Raw genomic sequence first — 14,774 nt, forward strand, 5'->3', positions numbered from 1 at the left:
ATTGTTAAATATTAAGGAGATATTGAAAAACAAGAAACAGAAGCAAGCAACCAATTCAACACATAAAAAATAAAACATGTTGACAGTCAATAGAGACTAGTTTATAGTCTACAATATATCTCAATATGCAAAACTGAATGAGAAGCAAAATAATTGTGGCTCATTGGGAAAAAATAGTTTAAAATAGTAATAACAAGAAAAAAATATTAAAAACTAGAAATAACTGTGGAAAGGGTCAAAGCAAACTACCTAAATTGGTATATTAACTGAACAAGAAAAAAAACTGTTGATAAGTTAAATAACTAATTATTTGATAACTAATTATCAAGTTCTGAATGAAAATAATGGAGGCAACCAAAAGATTTACCCAGATCATCACTGGCAAGTAGCATAAATCCTTAAACTATGCAAAAGAATTAAAATGCTGACTTAGAGAGTTAAGTAAAACTGAACAAAGGTTAAACAGATACACAAAGCAAAACAAAGATCCTGCAAAACAGACACTTCTTTTTACCTAAAATTTGAGATTCAGTAGAAACAGCTGAGGACATAAGCCAACCACTACCTATCAGCAGTTAAGACAAAAAGTTGCCTTGTAAGGCTATACCTCAATTACCTGCTAACAATTTCCTGTGAAACAACTAGTACTGGCTTTTATCAAAGTAGAATGCAAGTCAATGATCTGATTTTGTCTCATATCCTGTATAACAAAATCCTGCTTGTAATGAACATCTCTCTTCATCTTCAGGCATTAGCTACAACCAACTGAAAATCTGAGCCAAAATAGGAAAAAAACCAAAAAAACAAAACCCAAACTGAAATGGAATTTCAGCATTCATTTAAATTTTAATCATGTAAAAAAACACTACTACCAGCATAAAAGCTTGTTTTGCAAATCTCACCACACTGAAGTGTTTTAAAAATCACATTCTGCATCAGTGTGCAAACCAAACCCCAAACATTATGGCTTCTATAAAGCGAACAGGTTTTCAGAAGCACAGGACCTCAAGCTGAGCATCATGTCTGAATCCCTGCCACCTCGTCCAAGTAAGAGAAACATTAAAGAGATGCCCACATTTCTCAGTAAGTGCTATTCACACAAACCACTTACTTTCATTGGCATGAGTGCAAGGAAGTCCGTGACAAGGTTATGGATTTTACGAATGTAAAATTCCTCCTGGTAGAAATTTTCAGACGCCACAACAGATTCAGTCAGGAACAGGAAAACGTAATCAGCAATTGCTAGCTCTGCCATTGCCTCGTCTGCCTCAGTGAATTCTGCTAGAGCTGGGCAACAAAATTCACAAGAAGGGAAGAAGTAAGTAACAATCTGTTACCAAATAAATGTATTTCAGGATACATAGCTGACATGCAAATTTCCACGCTTCTATCAAATCTGTTTTTTCTACTCCAGAGGAGAACTAGACCGAAAAAAAAGATAAATTAATGGCAGATGATGACCTCAACGCTCTGTTTTAATAAATGTTACAGTGCTTATCCATTTACTCCAAAAAATCTAAGGCGATCAACCAAGAATCACAAACCAACTTTAATTAAACATTAATTATAATGTTTGCATTTTTTTTTCTTAGATATTTTGACTAGACTCAATTTTGACACAGTAGAAAGCTAGATGGTTTGTGAGGTTTGGAAAGGAAAAAAGAAAATTATGAATAGAGTCATCATCTCAAGGTACTGAGGTCTAACATCTACAGATGTAAAAAAACCACAGTCAAGAATCTATTCTAGATTTAAGCCGACCCAAATGATACTAAAGCTGAAAATGAAATCCTTCCATCTTCCAGCACGCTAAAATCTCTTTCACTTCAATGAGGCACTATTGCTGTCTAGTAAATAATTACTTCTACATCTGTGTACATTTCAGAGCGATGCAATTCCATACCACCAAATTCACATAGAAAAAGTTTAAAGGAAGTAAATAATAACACTTCAGAAAGGTAATCCTTTGACTTGCAGCACTTGCAGGCTCTGAATACTAATGTGCAGCAACTGAACTTTACCTGTCACATCAGAGAATTGGGATATTCCTCGCAACGCCAGTGCCCAGGCTAATCTAACAGTGGCTTGCAGGCCTGGTAATTTCCAGGGCTGAGACTCCTGAAGCCGAGTGTGGATCGTTGCTATGTACTGTCTTTCTGCTAGCAGAGGGAGCCGGTGCATCAAGTCTTCAACAACAATAAAAACACAAAACCAATACTCAGTAAACAAATGTGAGAAAACACATGTAAAATCCTGCCAATTTGTTACTGATCAATAACAAAACTGCTTCAACAACAATTTATCCATCTGCATAATGTAACCTCTGGGAAAGCTGCCAGCATTACCTTCACGATCCTCTGCCCCTTGTTCCAGAAAGCTGACATCAAAGCAGTAAAGGAGAGCCATGAGAAGAGACAAGTTCACGCCATCCAAGGAGCCATCGGCTTCCACTGTTACCTTCTCCAGGTAACTTATGAGGATTAGAGTGTCATCCTTACTCAGGGGTGACTGACAGGTCCAGACAAAGAGACTTTCAGCCAAGGACTGTCGGCATTCTTTAATGAGATCAGAAACCTTTACAAGGCAAACAAACAAACAAACCAACCTGGTAAATATACCTATTCTGGTAACAAGTTCAATTTCTCCTTCTCAGTCAATCATGATGACTGGCTTAAACTAAAAATCACTCTAAAGACAGCAGCAACAAAAAATGTTGGATTTATTTGCCAAACCAAAAAAAGCACACTTCTGCTTGCTAACTGCATTTATATTCCTATGTATTGCATGAGAGGTGTGAGTAGATACCTGGAATATGACTACTCACAAACCAGCATCCCTGTCGGGTAAAGAGAGTCATCAATCTACACAGAATTTACATAGCTGTAAATGTATCACACAGAAGGCACATTCCCTGGCTCTAATTACACAACTGCACTGGCAGTTACCCCAGTTACAGTCAACCTTCCCTTTGCCCCAAAAAATCAATCTTCAGGTAAAACTAAGGTAAATGAAGGTAATTTAAGATAAATGAGAACGATACTATTTTCACAGTTTCTAGATTCATAGTAAAAGTGTAAGGCTAGTTCTTTATCCAGTGGAAAATAAACTGATTTATTATCACACAGAAGGATTTTTAGGCAGATCACCCATTAGAAAGGAGATCAAAAATTAAAAGAATAATGTTTAAAATCTTCCTGCCAGCAAAATTATGCTGCAGTTAGTCACAGTGTCAATTAAGTCCAAGAACTACAGAGATGACAATGTATTTTCAAGCAATTTTCACTTGACTACTAGAAATGCTTTTGTTCATATTAACACAGTTGGGTTATTAAGAGAATTAATTAAGAGAAACCTGACTCAACTTGGTTTCAATCTGTTTTAATAATTTGTGAATTAGTTCATTTTTCTTATGTCAATAGTGCAGATAATTTAAAATACAGACTTCAGAATTAAAAAATAAGAACTTTACACACAGTGTAAATATTAGGCTTAGATTTTTACTGTTACAATTCTTCACTAAAAATAAGACATGCCCTAGAATCTGGGAGCAACAGCAAAATAGAAATGCAAGAAGTAGTGTGAATCCCACACTGATACTGAACAAGCAGTGGAGCAGTACCTGTGATCTCAGACAGCAGCAGACTTTGTGCACAGGTAAATGACTCTTTGCAGTCTAACTCTATCCTAATGTGTTCAGTAACACAAAAGAATACCCATGCTCAGTGAATTTTACCTCTTTGCGATGTTTCTCACTGCCCAATCCTCGCTCTCTCTGGAGTTTATCAAATTCATTGTTCAAATCAATGTGAGACACAAGTGTGAGGATCTTCTGAGTCAAACCCTGCTCCATTAGGTCATCTGTAAAGCGTGTTGTCATGGAAATTAACTCTTGACTGCAATGGAAAGAATATAAATTTAACAATTAATCATAGTTTTCCAGTCACAAACATGTCTAAAATGCTGAATCCCCTAAAATGTATTTGATTAGAAAAAACATAAAATTATATACAGACAGCAACTAAAAGTGCATCACTAATCAGTAAGTAGTGCCCTTTCTAAACGTTATGCTGAATGGATACAGAGTCTTTAGGTAGCTGTAGCCTCAAGAACATGGAATACGAGAATACAATAGGGATCAGTTAGTTAAGAATTTTATTAAAACTAAAAAGTATTATATAGAAGATGCACATAACTCACAAGCTCACAGGCTCTTACTAGTAAATGCAATTGTCCAGATACTGCACTCAAGGATTTTTATTTACACTAGAACACATTTTTCCATCTTTCTCTAGCCAACCTGGAAGCAGTGTGTACTGCTTTCTTTTTCAAGGCAAAAATACTAGTATATAAGGCTTACCAGTAGACAGTACATTCCTTTTAAATAAAGCCAGGATCACAATTCCTTTTTACAGTACACAGAAAGTCAGAACACAGCAGTGTCTGCAAGTACTGAGCAATGACCACTAGTTAGAGCAACAATGGCTGGGACAGTGTCTGAAGTAAAATACTGCCAAAAGGCGAAGTAGCATGAAAGAACTAAAAGTAAAATAGATATCCCTATAATCCAACAAAAATATGTGCAAAAAATGATTATGCTTAAGATACAAACATGAAAGCAGCTGCATCAGGTCACAAGAAAAAAAGCAAACTTGAGACTATACATATTCCCTTCAGTCTAATTAGTTCTAAAAGCACTCAAAACAAAGAGCTTTGATGAGCTCATCACCCTGATACAGACCTGAGTTCCAGTGTCCATGTCTTGCCTTGGCGTGACTGGATGAGGGTTCGCAGTGAATTGGCAATGCATCTTTTTCCATCCCAGTACAACAGAACCGCCACTAGACCTCTTGTAAGGCCAGGAAAGTGAGGCTGCTGGTGTTCTCCTAGTGAATGACAATGCACAGAAAAAGCCAAAGAAAGCTGAATATACATGCCTTGATAACAGCTCTACATCTTTGTCTTTCTACTGGAAATACAAATATTGCATTCAAAGTAACTGTGGCTATTCACCACCACTTTGATTGGTTTCAGATACTTAAAAGAAATCCCAGATATTTTGAGTGCTATTGGTAAAATTAATATTCAACTACTAAAACCTACAAAAATTGTTTTTTATGTGCTAGTCCATACATATCCTAGTCCAAATGGTATTTGACACTGACATGTACCCATCTTAATAATAAATTCAAGATGATTATCATAAATATATCTTTTATTTAAAATTAAATTTTCTAACTGAAAGTACATTGAAAATTCAAGTTCAAAATAGAAAGTGAGCCTGACTTTAAGATGGCTTTCCAAAGGTGACGAACTTGCAATCTACTTTAACGAATTTTTCAAGTTAGTGAACAGTAACTAGTAATAACAACTATTTTAACTTAACGATTCTAAAATCAATCTTCTACACAAAAAATGTGTCACTCTCCAGAATATTTCTCTTACTAATCAATTATTACATTACAGAATGACACAGCAATGCATAACTAACACATAATTTGAAGAATCAGTATCTATGACACCGCTTTAGGGAAAAACTCTCAATCATGTTTTAATTATGTTTAAATTCAATGATACAGAAAGTATATCATAAAACCTCCTCAGCATATATCCCCCTTTGCAATAGCTGAGCATACAAACATTAGGGTTTAAAACACTGCTACCATATGACATGACAGTGAGAATTTATTTTTAAGAACATTCTGTGAGAGGAAGCTAAGGCCTTCACTGTATCATGCATTCACCTTAAACGTACACTTAAATAAGGCCCTATTTAAGCTGTATTTCTCCAGATCTTAAATATTTTCCCTTCTCACCAGCTAGAAGGAGCTCAACAGCTGCCAGCTCTCCAATATCGAAGAGGTCACTGAGGATAAAGGCTTCTCTGATGAGCTGCTCTGGCAAAAGCCTAGTTCCCTGCTGGCCCTGGATAGCAACTCCTTCTGTGCTTGCTTTCTGAATTTTCTCATGCTGCTGAACATTTTTTGGCTGCAAGAGAAACAAGCATTGGAAGTTATTCAAAACGGCAAGATCAAATACCGAACAAAGCTTTACACATTAATCCTTCCTCACAAATACAGTTCTGTCAGGTTAGGTTGTCATAAAAACAAAGGCAGTGTTTTTAAAGAGAGATAGTAAAGGCATCCTCAAAATGCTTCATGCTTGGACAGCAGTGGTCTCTTTGTGGGAATGGAAAAAATAATCTTATACAATCAGTGCTGACATTTAGTTTGCTCAAAATGCTAGTGGTTGAAAGCAAACTTTGATACAATTCTCAGGAGGAATTGGTTATCAACACAGTGAAAGACATCTGGGTTGTTGATAAGAACTGTTGTGTAACTCTCAACTATTCTCTACATTGTTCTTTTTCCACTAAACTGAGATGCTAAAATATACTGATGAAACTCTATAGCTGACTGTTAAATTTTCCAACCTTTCAATTTAAAAAAGCCATCTACTATTGGAGAAATTACACCACTGAAAAAAGATATGTTTCTAGTTACTACCTTATGATCCACCAGCCAAGAAACAGGGAGTTTTTTCACATTATCTGGCATTCTGAACAGAACACATTCTGTATTTTTTAAGTTCATGTGTTCACACATATTTTATGTTTGTTAATCTGACTGAAATATGAACAAAACCAGACAAAATAGCTTTTTGCTTTATTTCAGACACACAAGAGTAACAAAAAAAGTTAATGCATGACTGATGGATCATCAAATACTTTTATCATTCCTTTCAAAACATCACTCAAATAATGAGAGAAAAAATCATCAGAGATAAAATTATCCTGTAGAAGATACAATATAATATGTATGTATTATTTTTTCCCACTTAATACTATTTATATTCTGAACAGGACTGGTATAACACATCTGGGTTATGTACAGTAAAAATGTCACATGAAAAGAATGGCCAGGGTCTAAAATGGCATGTAAGTCAACAATATAAGACAGAGTAAATCATCAGATCTCCAGCTCATTCCAGAAGAGAGCATTAGTCCAGTACCGGATTTCTGAAGAGAGAAATGAAGTCAGATTTGTGCTTCTTTAGAACTTGATCGAGACGATGAACAGCTTCAGGTTGCCTTTTCCAAATGGCATTCATTACAGTCTGCCATATGTCCTTATATGGACCCCACAAGCTTGCAGCTAAAAGAAGAGATAAACAATGTATTTGAAATAGAGAAAGGAAAAAAAATTATTTATACATTATTTTCAATAAGTAGACTCTTTTTTAGTTTACTGTTACTCTTGGCATGTCAGTATACTCTTACACACAATCAAGTATATTTTCCTTTCCTAAGGCACAAAACCAAAAAAAACCCAACAATGGTCTGATATAAAACTTAATTGCATTTAGGGAAGTAAAGAACTAAAAAAGATTATGTACACACCTAAATTCTGGTGCTAAAAGTCATCTTACAAGAAAGAATACTTAAATACGGGTTGGAAAGGACCTTTAAAGTCATTGAGTTTAAGCACTAATATGGCACTGCCAAGTCCACCACTAAACCACATCCCCAAGTGCCACATCTACATGTCTTTTAAATCCCTCCAGGACTGTGACTCTACCACTTCTACAGAACACTCCAGAAAAGGACTACCTTCACTATTAACTAAACAACCCATCAAACCAAAATATACAATACATTTGCATTAAAGCAGATGGCTAAAGAAAAATTGTTTCAACCATTTCCAAAGATTACTATTTGAGTGAGCAACTTGGGAAAACCAACAAGCAGTTTAAGCAAATGCAAGCTACTTAAATCACCTTGATTGCTCCTACATTGTCAGAGATGAACCAGTGTGTACTGAGCTAGTCATCTGGAAGGGGTGTAAAATCCTGCCTCACTAATCAGGGAAAAACATTCCTTGTTGAGGGAGCACAAGCTCCTTTGATTACTCAAACTAAAATTGATATCCCTCCCAACAATCAAAATGCCAATCTCCTAAGCTTCAAAGTACCTCTAGAATGTCAGATCAAAGACTGCCATTCTTAAATGGTGAAGCCTACACACTTAAGTGGGTGAAGCCATTCATGCTGAGTAGCTACATGTGAATTTACAAATGACTGAGACAACACATTTAGCAGTGCCCATATGGTTGTGTTGGGGCAACCTGTAAAAAAGGGACAAATTTGCCTTTTCTGAGCATCAGTGTTTTAATTCAAATAATGTTACCCCTGCCCAGAAAAAGCTACTACTGTACGCATAATTTCAGACTCAGCTGTAACTGGCTGTCCCACACAACTTCAGAGTTCAGATTTATTTCCACTTAAAATTGTCTTTTCACTCTTGCCACATTACCAAGTCAAATAAATACCAACAGCAAGCCACAGTGCCTGCCAAAAGCTGATCAACTACTTCCCTGCCCCATTTGTTTGCTCTTGTCCCTACCACATAATTGCTTTGCACCAGCCCAAACACATGTACTGCAGGGAATTAGAACAAATTAAGACTGTAACTTCTCTAACCAAAATCTAATCCAAAAAGGAGTTTATTTTCAGCAGGATCACATCTACAACCCAGTTTGCTCTGCAATGGCACAAAGATGGATTACTGCAGACAAAGGAAGAGGCACCTGGAATAGGAAGAGGTGGGACTTCAGCAACCATGCTGATTTTTTCCCACTTGAGCTGTTCTATTATTACTAATTTTAGAAAGGCTGACCATCCCATCAGGGACAGCAAAAAAAGACAGCCTGAGTTGCATCTCTTGGCAACAGTAGCAGTTGATGCTTATATGCCTGAACATTGTGCCAAGTGACAGACACAAACATGATATGTCTGTACCCACAAACAACATACTATAACCTAAAGCAAAATCTTTACTAGTTCTACTGCCACATCTCCTTTTAATCTTTCTCATATTTCCTGTAAAAAACTCTTTCTTCCCCTATTTTTTTAATTATAAGGCTATAGACTCTCTTGCTGTGTAACTCACAAAATAGTCTCATTTGAACTACTCCAATTTTCACTTCAACAAAGCCATAGTTTTTCATGAAGAGTCTTTGCTACAGGGATGCAATCCATTCAGTGAGATCAAAAAATCTTCTCTGTAAAATTTGTTCCTTGCTTGCCACAGGAATGGAGGTTTTAATTCTATTAGCTAGAATTAATAATGACTATTAACTGTCACTACTGACATACAAAACTTTATTTACAGACCTTTTGGCCTATATTCCAGTGACAACTATTTTTCACAGGGTCTCCATTCTCCTTCTGTTAACCTAATGAAGCTCAACAGGAGTAAATGCAACATCTCACACCCAACACAGAATCACTGCAGAGGCTGGGAAGCAAGGCAGGTTCTGGAGAGCAGCTTTACCCAAGTGTCAAACAGCCAAGTGTCCCGGCAGACAGGAAGCTGAACACCAGTCAGCAGCACAGGCTGCCTACAGGCTCTAGGCTGTATTAACAGCTGTAGACAGCAAGATGCAAATGATTATTTAGGCATCTCAGAGTCCTTAACTCCTATATTGTGTCTAATTTTGGGCTCCTCAGAGCTAGACACTGAAATAGTGAGACAGAGAATAGGATTAACAAGAGGCTGAAAGAAGTGACCTGGTCCAGACTTAGAAAAAGAAGGGTAAAGAAGGATAGGGGCTTTGCTTGTTTTCTCTAACTACTGAATGGCACCACATGTAGACAGCAGCGTAAAATTCTGATTTTGCCTCTTACACCACGCAGCATTAGGAGACGAGTGTAATACCGAAGTGATGGGTAACCACGTGCACACCGAGTTACCACAGTCCCCTCTAAGCAAGGAGGCCTCGGCTGCCTGACGTGACTGCCCGCCGGGACCAGCCAGGCACGGCGGCAGCTGTGCCCGCGGAGCTCCGTCCCCGGGCAGCGCTGCGGGGCCCGGCCCGGGTACGGCCGCCCGGGAGGCCGCTCTCCCAGCGCCTCCCGCACACCGCGCCCCGCAGCGGCCGGCAGCCCCGCAGCGCTGCCCCGCTGCCCGCCCGGGCCTCGCCGCTTCGCCACGCCCGGCCTGCCCAGGGCGGCCGCCCGGGGTCCGCGGGCTCGGAGGAGAGGCGCAGGGCCGCCGGCGGCCGGGGAGCGGGACGGCCGCGGGGAGAGGCGGAGGAGAAGCCGCAGCCCCGCGCTCAGATTGTTCTTACCCGAATTTACCGCCAACGGAGCCGCCATCTTGGCGAGAGGGAGGCGCGTCGCGGCGCCGGCGCCCGAGGAAGGCCCGGCCGACCCCGGCGCGCCGGGCTGGGCGTGCCCCGGGCCCGGGCCCGGCCCCGCTGCCGCGGGACGGCGCAGCCGGGCACGATCGGCGGGCGGCCGCTCCCGCGCCGGGGCTCCGGCAGGGGCTGCGGCTCGGGCTGCGGCTCCGGCGGCGGCGGGGCAGCCCCGCGCCCGGGCTGATGGGAGCTGTAGTTAACGCAGGTTAATGGGTCAGCCTGCCAGGCGGCTTCGTGCTCCCTCGAGGCGGCGGCGGGAGAGGGGAGCGCCGGGCTTCGGCACTGCCGCCTTCGTTCCTCCCATGTAAATCACACAGCGACTCCGTGCCCTTCCCGTTTTTCTTTCTCTTTTCCTTTCCATGTCACGCTCAAGTGAGTCTTTCCTTTCAAGCCCTGCCCTATAAGTTTTCACTGATCGTGGCTAAATACCTGAATTGAGACACTGCACTGGGAGATACATTTATTAGAATATTTTAATTTATTAACTGAAAAAAGATTAAGATCACCTGGATGATTCCAGCTTGTCTGGCTTCTGATTGAAGTCTTAAAAAAATAGAGACAATAAATAATTTTTGAATGTGAACTAGGGTTTACAATCTTGTATAGGGGAGGGGAAAAAAAAAAAAACCAGAAACAAAAAAACCACCGGCTCTGATAGGAGTTATCCTGTGAAGAAAGCGGCATTTAAACTCAAAATATGTGCAAGAAAGAAAAAAAAAAGTACCAGGCACAAAGATAATAAAATAAAAAGCATGTTTATACATTTATTTATGTGGAGCTGAGGAACAAATATCAGTATCTTAGAAGTAGTCTGTGTCTGAAGTCAATTTACCATTCACTGTCCCAGTAGTCATCAACATTCTTACAGAAATTCCCTTCTGTATTACCCTTAGGATAAAAAATTCCACCAAAAGTACTCATTTTTAGTTCCAATAGTTTCCCCTCTTGAACTTTATTAAACCAGTATTTCATGGTTGCAAAACCATGTCCAATGAACTAGACCCATGGGAAATTGGCAAAATAACTATCTTTGCCTCTGTAGATCTCCCCTATAATGGGATGGCAGAAGGGGTAATAGAGTGAGAGCAGTGCTCCTGCCGTGAGAGTGAATTGGCAAGGCAGCTGTAAGAAAAAAGCGACAGAAAACAGAGAAACTGTTTCACTTAGTCAGGAGAGGGGAAAGAAATGAACATTTTAGAAAAGAGGAAAATTCTCAGAATTCAGGAGATGAATGTGTTCTGAATAACTTGGCCTAATTTGCTGATTTAGTCAAAGGTCCCATATTTCTTTGAGATTTACCTTATCCTGGTCTTAGCCATGAACAGACTAGACCCATAACGATGAGAATGACAGTGAATTGTTAATTTCATTCCAGGAAAGAACAATGCCAGGCAAGAGGTAAAAGTAGAAAATAAGTGAAGTTACTCCCCAGGCAGCTGAACTAAAGCAGCCTTGCTACCTGGGTGGGGCACTCCTGTATCCTCTCCCGTGCACCCTTCCCCGTGAAGCCGTAGTTCTGCTCCTCTGCTGCCATGTGCCACCCCGAGGCCCATGACTATGAAAGGTAGCTATCAGATAAACTTGGAGCTGATCACCTGGCCACAGCAAATGCAATGGATAGCTTGAGGTTTTGCTCCAGTCTTTCCTTCCGCAGCGATTCTAATTTTGATCTTTTTCCTTTTTACATTCCCTGATTTTCACTGAGTTTATAAATCCTCTAGCCTTTGATCAGATTAGGTTGTAATTGACTCAGAAATTGCAACAGGTTCAAAAATTACTGAAAAAGTTTGGCTTACAGTGTGATTTCCTAAGCTGTGTTTCCTTAAGAAATGTGAAGTTTTAAAGTAGAGAGAGAAATAAAAAATCAACTTTTTTTAAAAGCCTTTTCCAGGCATTATGAGCTGTCATATTTCTTCTGGCATTCAGATACAACCAGATTACACCCACTTTTTATTTAAACTCTGTTGAAGGAAAAAAATCCTTTCTAACCACTGCAGGTTTAGTATTTTAAATTTCCAAATAATTCTTTCCTCTTCCTGCCAATTGACCTAGGGTCACATAGCAACAAGAAAAAAACGACAGCCTGAAATAGTGGATGGCAAGGGGGAGGTCATTGGGCAGATGAACTGCTGAAGAAAAAATACCACATTTGGCTCCAGCTGCACTGCATTTATTATATTCTTTCTCTGTCAGCAATGTGATATTTTAATGCAAAATAGTTGTGACAGTTCAACTCCTAGTATGGATGAAGTAAGAGAGGCATCTAGATACACCATACCATACATTCTGCACATATTTTTATTGGCATAACTGCATCCATCCTTCCATGCTTTAATGAGTAGGGAAGCCCATGAATAGTAATTCTTGCTTTATTTGCTCTCCTTTAATTTAGGTTCCCATTGTTTACCCAGGATCACTGGCTGGTTTGGTAGTCTATTTTTGACAAGTCACTATAGGGAAAGAATACCTCATTCCTCTCCCTAACAATAGCTCTCAGCAAGTTCTGCAACACAGATGGGTTCAAGAAGGGACACCAATGTCTTTCATCCTTAATTACTAGACAGAAATCTGTGAAGTATCAAAGGTAGGCTGACACTAAATACCTGGGATGGATATTAATTCCCCTGGATTCCAGGGAAAGGAGGTTCCAAATTGCCTGTAGGGTAGCAAATTCTGCTTGTGTGTTGAGAGACCTACATTAATTTCTCTGGGTGGAAATAACTCTTAGTAATAATTAAAATCAGCTGCACAGTGGGAACCTACTCTTTGTAACTTGTAGGTGGTTTGTGATGTGCTACAGGTGTAACATTCTTAGTTTTGATAGTACTGTATTTAGTGGTTCATAGTCAAATCATACATCAAGATATGAAGGTAACAATGATGATGATATAATTTACTCTCCTTACATGTTATTATTACCAGGAAGATTAATTATTAGCCAAAAAAGAGTATTGTTCAAATGCCTAAGAGGCCCTACTTAATTTCCTACCTTTAATCTTTATTGTCATTATGATCATATCTTTCACATCTTCATCACATGATGGATAAAAATGAAAAAAGGCTTTTCAGTATTACAGCTGAAACTGAAAAAGTTGCCTTGAAGATGTGCATCTACATAAATAGATCAGTCCTTGCATTGTGAAATATGCCTCTTTCCCAAAAAGCCAGAAACCTTTGTGGCTACTGATTAGACCATAAGACTTCCTGGAGCTCTTGTTTTGACTGGCACTAACTCTGTGCATATCAGCTTACTGTTCTGTAAAAATGGGTATAGCATCTCACAGCAGGCCTGGAATGCTGATTGAATGGATCTTCAGCCTGGCCCTATCATTTGAACAGAGGAAAAAGAATGTATTTCTGTTTTATGTTAGTTGGCAGAGTAAAAAATCCTGAATTGTCTTATGTGCTGGCTAAATTTCCTAGAAACTTCTTAGCTGGCTATAATCCTGTCTTTACTGCAAAAAGCATGCTTTATACATGGAGATAGTTAGCTTGGCATCAAATCTTAGGAAAAGGTCTGAGACCTTTCCCTTCAGCATTTCTCAACAAAATAATTTTGTAATTCCTCTGTCTTCCATGCTAGATAATTCTAATGTCACCATGGTACCTAGGCTCATCAAAGAAACTGTGTGAGGCTGTCACTAGCTCAGGTAAGTAGTTTATCTAGTCAAAAGCAACAATGAGCTAAAACTTCTCAAAGGTATATGAACACCTTCCTTGGGGTCAGAGAGCAGGGGGAGATGAGCTACAGCAAGCACTGCCCTTCCTGTGTAGGTGAGGACAATTAGTGACTGTAGGCATCTGACCAGAAATGAATGCTTTGATAAGCAATGTTCTGCTTCTCAGTTGGGGCTGTATGATCCTTGCTCAGGCTTCAGAGGTAAAGTGAAAATACTGTTCTTGGCTCTGTCATGTATTGTGAGTTATTTTCTCCCTAATTCCTGCTTTGGGGCCCTTAAAGCTATCTCTTTTGTTTCTCTTTCTTCTCTACTCTGGAATGAAGAACAGTCTTTTCTTTTTCTGTAATAATTTCTCCATTCAGCTACTGAGGGCAATGAGGCAGTTATTAGCCCAGAGGGTGATCTGATTAGTGTAGCTACTATTAATTGACAACAAGAGGTGCAGAAACCTACAGCCAGGGAAATGCTGGAAAAACAAAGCATAAACAAAGTGAAAATATTTGATATAGTAAACAGAAGTCTTGGCACATCAACTGCCTTATTGATATTGACTCTGTTCATGGATTTACATATCAGATATAAGGACCGCTGATGTTTTGGCAAGTTGCTAGTTTTGCAAATTCAGGCTTTATCCTGTAATTCACTCTGAGCACTTTTTGAAGCATGTTGTATATATTCTGCATCTGACTTATGTACTTCTTGCATTATTTTGGGTTCCCATGCAGAAATGGGTGGGTTGGAATAAGTGCAAAGCTATAAGAGTATAATGAGTTCACTTGGGCAACACTGAAGATGTGTAAAATTGCACAAAAATCTCTGTGCTATTAATGTAAAGCAGAGGGTTTCTATAACTAGATATAATGCAAGAAATGGGAGAGGGAATCAATTTAAGCTAAATTGA

The 14,774-nt window shown here is 39.3% G+C and overlaps 1 protein-coding gene across 3 annotated transcripts in view; it reads right to left on the reverse strand.

Moving 5' to 3' along the window:
- The window catches only part of NUP205 (nucleoporin 205), a 44,501-nt gene extending 34,230 nt beyond the window's left edge, over nucleotides 1-10,271 (reverse strand). Inside the window, exons 1-8 of one of the 3 annotated variants that reach the window (XM_064419872.1) lie at nucleotides 10,125-10,271; nucleotides 7,009-7,151; nucleotides 5,814-5,985; nucleotides 4,739-4,883; nucleotides 3,734-3,893; nucleotides 2,346-2,574; nucleotides 2,022-2,186; nucleotides 1,112-1,287 (exon numbers count right to left, since the gene is read on the reverse strand). In XM_064419872.1, coding sequence (XP_064275942.1) covers nucleotides 1,112-1,287; nucleotides 2,022-2,186; nucleotides 2,346-2,574; nucleotides 3,734-3,893; nucleotides 4,739-4,883; nucleotides 5,814-5,985; nucleotides 7,009-7,151; nucleotides 10,125-10,152 — 1,218 coding nt within the window. In that variant the 5' untranslated portion in view covers nucleotides 10,153-10,271. Of the gene's footprint in view, nucleotides 1-1,111; nucleotides 1,288-2,021; nucleotides 2,187-2,345; nucleotides 2,575-3,733; nucleotides 3,894-4,738; nucleotides 4,884-5,813; nucleotides 5,986-7,008; nucleotides 7,152-9,681; nucleotides 9,793-10,124 lie in introns of those variants that run through there. The other 2 variants (XM_064419873.1, XM_064419874.1) reach the window with 2 other exon arrangements.
- Nucleotides 10,272-14,774: the final 4,503 nt, after the last annotated feature.

This window comes from Passer domesticus, chromosome 5 (genome assembly GCF_036417665.1).
Source record: "Passer domesticus isolate bPasDom1 chromosome 5, bPasDom1.hap1, whole genome shotgun sequence".
In the NCBI taxonomy this organism is placed as follows: domain Eukaryota; kingdom Metazoa; phylum Chordata; class Aves; order Passeriformes; family Passeridae; genus Passer; species Passer domesticus.